This window comes from Daktulosphaira vitifoliae, unplaced genomic scaffold, assembly GCF_025091365.1.
Source record: "Daktulosphaira vitifoliae isolate Bord-2020 unplaced genomic scaffold, ASM2509136v1 Scaffold_1, whole genome shotgun sequence".
NCBI classification, from domain to species: domain Eukaryota; kingdom Metazoa; phylum Arthropoda; class Insecta; order Hemiptera; family Phylloxeridae; genus Daktulosphaira; species Daktulosphaira vitifoliae.
Genome location: NW_026099572.1, coordinates 4970700 through 4981535, shown reverse-complemented (window position 1 = coordinate 4981535; position 10836 = coordinate 4970700). Strand labels below are relative to the sequence as shown.

General features: G+C 26.6%; 1 protein-coding gene across 4 annotated transcripts in view; it reads right to left on the bottom strand.

Annotated features, from left to right (window-relative positions):
- The window catches only part of LOC126894796 (uncharacterized), a 15263-nt gene extending 7991 nt beyond the window's left edge, over positions 1-7272 (bottom strand). For 3 of the 4 annotated variants that reach the window (XM_050666061.1, XM_050666063.1, XM_050666064.1), the window contains exons 1-5: positions 7191-7272; positions 7066-7120; positions 5566-5589; positions 2190-2381; positions 693-869 (exon numbers count right to left, since the gene is read on the bottom strand). In XM_050666061.1, coding sequence (XP_050522018.1) covers positions 693-869; positions 2190-2381; positions 5566-5589; positions 7066-7120 — 448 coding nt within the window. In that variant the 5' untranslated portion in view covers positions 7191-7272. The remainder of the gene's footprint in view (positions 1-692; positions 870-2189; positions 2382-5565; positions 5590-7065; positions 7121-7190) is intronic. The other variant, XM_050666065.1, reaches the window with a different exon arrangement.
- Between the last annotated feature and the right edge of the window lie 3564 nt (positions 7273-10836).

Genomic DNA, 10836 nt, shown 5'->3' with positions numbered 1-10836 from the left:
TATATATATATATATATATATATATATTAACTAGATTAAATATTATATAAATTATAGAATTTGTTAGAACTGTAACGTGCGGAGCCAGTAGAAAAATTAGATTATAGTACTTAATAAATAAATGATTCAAACGACTAAATTGTGGTTTTGACCGACTTTCTGTATAATGAAGTTAAAATAACACAAAATTACAATATTATAGAAAAACTTAATACACGAGGTTCTGACAGATGCTTTACAAGACTCGAACTCTACCAGAAATTACCATCACCGTACTAACTGTCTGGTAATGACAACAAACGATTTAAGCTAGCTGGCTATTTCAGTGGGTTACATTGTACTCAACCCAGGCCAACACCGCATTTAAATACTAACAAAATTATTAACACGTGTAAAAAAAAACAAGACAAAATTATATAGCAATTCAGTAAATAAGAGGTTCCTAACAGAAAATACTGAACTACTTTGTATATCAAGCGTGTATTTACGATTTGATGGTCCGACCTCTTATTGGCATAAAATGATATCGACAGAGGATAATGAAAAAATGTATCCCCCTAGACTCTATTCTAAAATATATCTGTATCTCTAGAAATTTCTTAATACGCCACTGGTAATATCTTAATTAATTTTTCAAATGAAAAAATTATAAAATACTGTAATTCATTGTGTAAAACTCAATAAATACTTACGTTGATTACTGTAATCTTCTATAGATAAATTGCAATATGGACATCGTGATTTTCTTTTAACTACATGATAATATCTATAAGCACAATTATTACACATCTTGTGTCCATATTTACAATGAAATTCCACTGCCATGGGTTCTTTTTCACAAGTATAACAAATATTTCTAGTGTCTGGCTCTTTAAAAATTATCATTATTATTTTATTTTATTTACACTCAAAGAAAAAACAATGTTTTGTTTAATTATTTAGTACAGGCAAGTTATAGAAAAAAAATAGTAAAACGTAACTGAAAAAAAATTTTACAGGAGAGGAGAAATAAGGTAATTTTTTGTAAGATCATCTATTGGAAACTATCGTACTTAAATTAATAAAATTTTTAGAACTTAAAATTTTGTTTTTTTATTCATATTAGTTTCAAAATCAGAAAAATGATAATTATTGAAATGTGTCGCTATAACATTTATTTTATTATATGGTACCCGAATAAAAGTTCTGAAATATTTATATTCTTATATTCTTATAGTATTAAATAAGTGATAAATCTAATATATTGTAAATTTAAAATAATTATCACGAAATGCTCTATTAATAATATTTAAATTGTAATGTAAAAATAATTCAAAATAAATAGATTTAAATATTTTCATAAAATTGTATGCATAATGTCTGAAAAATATTATGCGTATAATCTTACAACAATCTTTCCAACTTATAATATTTTGATAAAACTATGTAGGAATATTTTCCTAGATTCAATTTTAAAATAACAATTTTCTGGTAATATTTCTTGATAATTCTTCCTTGAATCCAAAATACAGTTGTAACATTACTAAAAAATTATTGTATTATTTAGAATATAATATTAAAGTAATAATTTTTTAATTTTTATAATATACTCTCAGAACATATGAATTGTCTCCAAATAATTTTCAGTTAACGTTACCGTATTATTTTTGAAACAAATAAGAATAATCATAAAATATTGCTAGAATTTTGTTATGAAAAATTCTACAGTCATACAAAATAATACAAATTTAATATTGTTATATGAATAATAAGACCATCACAATAAAATAAACTTAAAAATAATACTGCTTAGTAATTATTAAAACTATTAATATGTTTTTTCACCGTTGTGTTTTAATATTAATTTGTTAAAATATTAACAAGTAGGTCAATTTTCTACGAATTCAAATAGATTCAACTTTCAAAAAATTAAACCAGGAAAACCTTTGTTATTAATATTATTTTTGAGGAGTATTGGGTAACAGTAGCCTCTGAAAGAGATCTTACTTTTGTTATGCGTTTTTATGATACGTTGTTGCTTATATTGAAATATATTTTTCAAATATATAAATTATAATTTAACACATATTATATTGAATTTATTGTATTTTTGGTGTTTTTCTTTAAATTTTTTTTTATTAATATGCTTTTCTTTATAATATTTAGTCAAATCAATAAAAGAATTTTTCAATCATAAAAAAAGTACTTACCTGCATTTATGAAATCAGATATGTATGCTAGACAACGAGGACATTTATAAGTACATTTATTAATAACCAGCATTCTATTTACACAAGAATTACACATTTTATGGTTGCAACCACTTAATGACACTGTTGGGTAATTTTCTGAACAAATCACACAACCTTCTTGTTCATCATCAGTGTTGGGCAAATTTTCATCTAAACATTATTCGAATAAAAATTTAATTAAATTAGATAATTTCAAACAATATTATTCGAATTCTTTTCTAACATAATTGTATGAGTAAAAATTATAAAATAATGTAATAAAAATAAAATTTAAAATAATGTAGTAATAGATTTTTATTCGAATAAATACATCTCAAAATTATTCCTATAAATTTTTACTTAAATTATGATATTTGATAATTATTCGACTAGTAGTGTATTTGAACAGTAATTTTTCAAAAATTAAAACTACTGTAATAAAATAAAAAAAATATTTTTTATTTAGATTATTATTTGAGTAAAATTTTATTTTAATAATGACCTTCTCTGTTCTTCAAATTTTTGTTATAAAAATAAAATTTGTATATTTTCAATATATTTACAAAGTACGTCATTAATGATTTTTTGGAAAATTCTTTATTAAACAAAGAATAAAGAATTTTCCACGATATAATGTCAGTATAATACATTTGAACATGGTAATGGAATAGTACTGTGTTAAACACAAATTAACTAATTAAGATAAAATGTTAAAAAAACTAAACATTTTTAACACGTTGAAGCCAATCTTTGTTTTTTGAGTTAATATAATTTTTAGTATGATAGTACTAAAAAATGTATAATATATATATATGTGTTAAAGTATGATAGAAAAGTACATTGTTGTGAATTAACATTTATAAATACATCAACCAACAAAATAGAAGTAGTATCTTTTGATATAGTCATAATTAACAATAAATACAATGTATCTGTGAATAAGGGCGAGTAAAAAAGTAATTGGCTACTGGTCAGTATAAACCCTCATAAATTATACCGTATATTTTAACTCAAAAATTCGAAATATTAAAGTGTTTTATTTAATAAACAAATAGAAGTTATATTGAAAATCCAAACATAATTTACTATTTAAAAAAAAAAACTTTAAATATTTTATTAAATTCAAAATATTTGTTCCCATTTGTAAAAACAAACTTAAAATTTTTATAAGACATAAGGGATGCATTTAAAAAGAATTACATAGCTAATAACTCAAAAATAATGTGTACCATATCAATAAATGAAATGGTTAAATTAATTTTTATCTCCTAGTATACTCGGGGATAAAAAACCCTTTCAACTACTTAGTACTGAGTACTTAGTGAGTGGGTTATGACAAAAAATTATTCTATATACGTATTTATTATATTAATGAATTATAATTCTCGCAAGTGGACTTTTTGTCGGCCTACAATAAAAATGTGTTTTGTTACTTGCATAACGACTGGCTATTTTAGCAAGGGTCGCCACCACCTAGACGACGTGTCACACCAATTAAATATGGTTACCGGACCATAAGTGGAATTTAATTTTAAGTTAATAATTAACTATTAATTATTAATAGTCTAATTTAATTTAACATGTTGTTTTATATATAAATGATTATAACACTTCGTGATTTATTAACCACAACAATGATAATTAAAATTATATGTGGTTGATATGTAAAACATACCGTAGCCCGTGTCTAGATTAAGGAATAGGGATAAATACACGTGAGTAATTAAGTTACTCGCGCAATAAAATAAATATTAAAGTTGAAGTTTATAAGGAAATTTAATTTAATTGTTAAAAAAAAAGAAAATTAAGTTAAACATGAACAGTTAATGTTAATTGGAAATTGATGAAAAATACCAGCAGCGGTCTGGACAATCGATCCTTAGCGTTGGCTAGAAGAAAGAACACTGCACTCCACACATAAATAAAATTAATTTAATTTATAATAAAGTAAAATAATTAATAAAAAAATACAGCTCATTACATAAATATAATTATAAAAAACGGTAGCACAGTGGGGTCGAGGCACAGTGTGGACGAGACATAGATGGGACAAGTATAGATGATATCTGACAGTGATTAAAATTACTATCATAAGAAACGCTTCGATGCAAATCTGTAGATAGTGTTTCATTTAGAGAAATTGGTGGATTATTCTAAAAGCAACATCAACTCTTATTTCTTTAATTATATTCTGATTAGTAGTTCTTTGATTTTAAAATATAATATATGAATAAATACTAATTATAGTTTTTAAATTTAGTATGAAATTGTGAGACCAGCTATGATGTATGGTTCATAGTGTTGGGCGGTTGATAAAAAAGTAGAGCAGAGAATAAGTGTAGCAGAGATGAGAATGCTTAGTTGAATGAGTGGAGTGACTAGAGAAGATAGGATAAGGAACGAGCTGTAATATTCTCCTTTGGAATATTAATAAAATCAATACCTCTTGTATTTCTAAGACCACAGAAAAGAATATGCTAACACGATTATACATTTGGTATTGACTTTTGGCAACTACAAAGTAGCCATGAGTCATTGTCTGTCTCAGCGTCTTCTAGGCACCACAAAAAGCATTAAATAAGGGAAGGTGATAAAAGTAACACTTTTGATAACACAAAGTTATTTTTCTCGGCTTAAAAAAAAACAAAAAAAATTTAAATAAGTTTATTTTTCTATACTACATTAAATGGATTTATGTAATATTTATGAAAACTCCCCTTGTCAGGTATTTTAAAATAAAACAAAATAAAATACAAAACCCAAAATTTTAACACAAAAATAGCATATTCTTGAATACGGTAATCATTTTCATGAAGACAAATCCAGAAGTCAAATTTTTTGTTTCAAAATAAAGTATATTAGATATGCTTTAATTTAATGTATATATAAAAGTGTCAGTATTTCCGGAACATTTTCAAAAGTTAAGTTGAAAAAGTTTATTTTTTGTGAAAAATTTGCCATTATGAAACCCTCCCAGCTATACCAAATGATAGGTAATACCTGAGATATTTATAAAAAAAAAATTATTTTGATTTCTTCATTTTTAAAAGAGTTATGGAAGTTTTAAGTAAAAAAAATTTAATAAATGTCGAAAATTAGCGATTTTTAAATTTGTAATTTTTCATGGGATTCCCCTCGTTTACGGGAAATGAGAGAATTTTTTCAATTTTGGAGGGTAATGTCATCGATTATATACGATTTGTGATCTTTTGACGTATTGTTTATCAAAATCGGTTCAGCGAGAGCTAAGTTGAGCGTTCACTGACACAAAAAAAAAAAAACACATAGTAAAATTAATACCCTCTCAGCTTCGGATTGAAGCTAAAAGTGAAAAAAATGTCTGGTTAAAACTTACCATCTGCCGTTGAAACGACTATTACTATAAAAATACAAAATATTAATCAACAATTATGATCATACATTCTCTTAAAATAAGACAATAATAATTATTATTGTTATTTAATCTTTATAATTCTTATAAATATTAAATAACAAAGAATTAAATATAATTATATTATATTTCATTGCATTATTTAATATTATACGTGTATTACATCCATATAAAACCAAATTTTCGTAATTTGAATACTAAACAAACTTAATAGAAGTCGTTTTTCGTATTATTGCGTTATATTTAGAAAAACTTGAATTAAATCGACAAAATTAAATGATCTGGCAATTAATAGTGAAATTATTAAGAATTAGTGTTTTTATGTAAATTCAAGACAAAACCTTGTACAGTGGCTAATATGGTCGTTTTAATTTTTTTAATGGATAGTTTAGGTAGTTATAAATTAATAATTTATAATTTACAATTACCAATCATGAAAAAAAGTTTAATTATAAAGAACCACGTAAGCAGTAACTTTAGAAAAAATATTTAAGACTATTGTACATCATTTGTAACTATATAGTAGAGCAGTGAAGTAGTGTAAAGTGTAGACTATTATAATTTATATATTATATTTTATATGCAAAAATTTAACATAATAGTGATAATAATATTAAATAGACTTTATATAGTGATATCAAAACTGATTATAATTCCAATATTAATGTAATCGTACAATACTGTAATACAAAAAAATAATTATTTTGACTATAACTTAGCTAAAGTAGAATAATATTAAATATGTTTTATAATTTCTAAGTCCCCAAAATATCTTCAATTAGGTACGTTTCGTGATTGACATATCGATAAGCAAAATTAGTCCACTAGGAGCAGAATAATTACATTAATAAACACAAAAATAACATCACAGTGTAAAACTAATAACTTCTCAGCTACGCATCAAAGCTATCTTCTTTTTTTCTAAAGGCTAAGCCTTGTTATAGCTTTTTTATAGCTTATATCCTGGGAAATTAAGTGAAGTGGTTTCCCGTTGCCTTCTGCACTGGGAAAACGATGCTTTTTCGCCACCGTAAAAGCGCACGCATGGTCACCCATTCGTTCACCTACGGCGGTAAACGCGGTTTAACACTAGAGTTTTGTCAACAACTAGTGTGACCACCGTACCACACCACGCGCTCATCAAAGCTTTAATGAGTTTAAAAAAAATATTAAATTGTACAAAAAGTGAGCTTTTGAATTATGATACGATATTTTCAATAGTCTATATATTAAATATTTTTCAAGCATTAAATATCTTTTTTTTTCGAGAGTAACTGAAATTTTAAGCGATTCAACAGCAGTAAATTGTTATTAAAGCTTATAACTAGCAAAAAAAATTATAAGATTCCCAAAATATGAGAATCCATCGTTCAATCACATAAAATAGTTATTAATGATATTTTAAGAATTTTAATATATTGTTGGTATTAAATAAATTTTACTATTTCACAAGAGGTATTTTACCTATGATAAAACTTAAACACAAGAATTTTTGAACCACCGATGTAAAATAATTCATCTAAAAACATATATTAAAAAGTAAAATTTAAATATTATTATTTATAAAAATACATGTTCAAAATACTTACTGTGTCAAATTACTAACAATTGAATAATGTTTGTCGTTAAAATTGTCTATGCCAATTATGAATACCACGTACAACATTCAGCGTAGCCAGAATTTCATAATGCCGAGATTGTACAGTGAGACCAATATAACGGTATTTTAAATTAAATTAACATACCTATTATATATTCCAATTTTTGCCATCATCCATTTATTCAAATAAAAATTAATCTTACTTTTTATTATTATATTAAAAAATTTTGAAATATTTATATAAAAAAAAAAATTAGTTAAATTGAAGATTTATTTGTTACACGAGCAATACTTATGCTCAACTGTAACGTGTAACAAAAAATGTTTTCTCTTACTACAAAAAATTGCTAAGTGTATCAACAAAGTTATCTAGATCTAGTTGCATGCAACTGTTTTTTACTAACAATGAATATGTATGAAAATATAATTATTGAACCAATCAAAGTATTTTGGCTAAATTGCACAGTAGGGTGGGGCAAAAAAAATTGACCCTAAAAATTTTTATCAGACACCCCCAAAATTTATTAAGTATACAGGGTGATTTTTTTATCATAACCCACTCAATTACTTACAGAATAATAATAATTTAAAAATTTTATTTTATTATGAAAGGTTACAAATATATAAAAAAATCAAACTAATTGGCCGCAACGAAAAATTTGTAACTTTCATGGCGTTTTACATAATTATAAGAAAAGGGTCGCCAACCTACTGGGCGAGACAGTGTATTGTCGGACCACAGTAGGATTTAAAAAAAAATTAACTTTTGTATATTAAAACAATTAACCAAAAATATAAAATTAATAATTATTAAAGTTGATGTCCGTTGAGTCGTTGATAGTAGATGTACACGAAAACCTCGTGATAGTTGTCACATAACCATTTTATGAGGGATGACCTTATACAAGGCGGTTGCCCGTACCTTATAAACTAGGGGAGTTGATTTTTGAAAGGAAAAAAAATACACGAGTCCATTGACGATGGAACACGCAAAAAAAAAGAAAAACATGATGGTTAAGTTAAATTAAGGGGACTTTATTAAGAAAAAAAAAAAACAAAAAAAATTAAGTTACTACGAGGCAAAAAACCGAATGGTCAAAAAAACCTCGTCTACAAATTAAAGGGGAACAAAGAAAGAGAAAAAAAGAAATATTATTCAAAAAAATACTAGTTACATCTACACTTCTAGTATTAGAGAATACGATGAACGTCTTCGGGTACCCACCGTCTATTAATCGCGGCATTACCGCTAAGCACGGTGGGTATACGCCCCAAGTAAGCGACTGGTTTTAGGCAGTTAGGCATAGCTTGCAAGACGTTGGGACACCCCGGAATAAAATGCACTACGTCACCACATTGTACCAATAATATATACCCATAAAATATAATACAAAACCTATAAAAAAAATCACAAAAAAATATGGATATAACATGGCAGGTGGTCTTATACACGCCTGCCATGTTGCGGGACCTAAATAAAAAAAATAGGGGCACCTACACAAAAAAAAAACTATATAAAAAAATATAAAAAAAATTCACCACACGTGCTTAAGGCACGGCGCACTCATTAAAAAAACTGGCTCAAAACATTAAATAAACAGTATACATTACCCGCCCCGAAGGGCTACAAAAAGTGGATGCATGATTAGACGACGCCATCAATAAAATATTACATATAAAAAAATATCGGACACTCACGTAAAACAAAAAAAACAATTATTATAGTTGTAGCGCACACAACAAAAAATACTACTACGGACGAAAATTAGCGTACCATTTCCGACGATGGCTAATTTCCGACAACCCGTCCGACGTTTGACCCGGCGGTCCGTTGGCGACAACACGGCTAGCCTTTAGAGTAGGGGTCAAAAAAAACTTAATACCCAGTGCCGGAAATTACTAAGAACAATTTAAATCATAAGGCGACAATGTATGCGGTGAGCAGTGCAAATGACGTTCAAGATAGGAAAGGAGCGGGGTGAATGTAGACACAAATGCGGTCCATGAACCGGTCTGAAGTAGTACACAGCTGACTATCTCGCACGCGCATAAACAAATCACAACACCTTATCATGATAATTTTACCGACAAACACCGCAACAGTCCGCATTCGGCTCAACACAAATATATATATATATACAAATAGACAAAAAATAAATAGATACTTTTGTCACGTTACATTTATTATCTTTAGTTACACATTATTCTTGAATTATTACACTAGTTTACAAATAAAAAAAAATTTTCTGACCTATGACTTATGATAGTCATTTTTTATGTAAAATCGTCCACTGAGTCCGAAAATGAAGTCCAAAATACAAAAAGTAGAACAGTTTTTGAGTTATTGCGAAATTAGCGTTTTTCGTGTACCGCGAAAAAACGTTTTCATTATATTCTAAATATCTTTAATTGCATTCAACCGATTTTCATTTTTTTTACATAAAATTAAACAATATTAAATTACCTATAACTTTTATTTTAAACAATTTTTTATTTGACTTTTTTGTCGTTTGCTATCCACGAATTTACCACTGAATTTTTATCATTTTTTTCAAAATGTCAGAAAAAATTCAGAGTTTTACGTAAAATACACCAATAAAAAATAAATTTATCAACAATAATTTTAATAGACGTTATACTCTAATACATAACAAAGAAAATGATATATTATTTTGTAAAATTGATAAAAAAATGAAGAAGTTATGCGCGATTGAAAAATAAAACAAATTTCCTAAAATGTAAACATCATGTCAAAACCAGTTCCACATTCACTCTCAGTTAAATATCCTGTTTTTCCAAAAGGAAAAAAGAATATAGTGAATCGCCCGAACCAAGTAATCATGCCGAGTGTAAGACTGACATTAGTTTTCAACATGAAAAAATTCCGAAGCTTTTTACCCAAACTGAACTTAATGATTTAATAAGACATTTGAAACTCTCAAAGGAAAAATCAGAGTTATTGGCGTCAAGATTGCAAGAATAAAATTGATTAAAATCACAAGTAAAAGTTACATTTTACCGAAGTCGTCAGAAATATTATGCTCAATATTATATAAAAAAAAAACAATGTTTGTTATTGTAACGACATTTACGGTTTGTTTAAAGAATTTGGTGAGCCATATGATCCAACCGAATGGCGTTTGTTTTTTGATATCAATAAACTAAGTCTGAAAGCAGTTTTACTGCACAAAGGAAACATCAAACTTTCAATTCCATTAGCGCATGCTGTAAATATGAAAGAATCGTATGAATCAATGGCTATCTCTAATTACTTTCTCTAATCAACTACAATCCACACAATTGGAAAATTTGGGCAAACCTTAAAGCCATTGCAATGGTAACTGGCTTGCAACAAGGATACACAAAACACATGTATTTTGTGTATCCTTGTTTTATTTTTCAATCGCGCATAACTTCTTCATTTTTTTATCAATTTTACAAAATAATATATTATTTTCTTTGTTATGTATTAGAGTATAACGTCTATTAAAATTATTGTTGATAAATTTATTTTTTATTGGTGTATTTTACGTAAAACTCTGAATTTTTTCTGACATTTTGAAAAAAATGATAAAAATTCAGTGGTAAATTCGTGGATAGCAAACGACAAAAAAGTCAAATAAAAAATTGTTTAA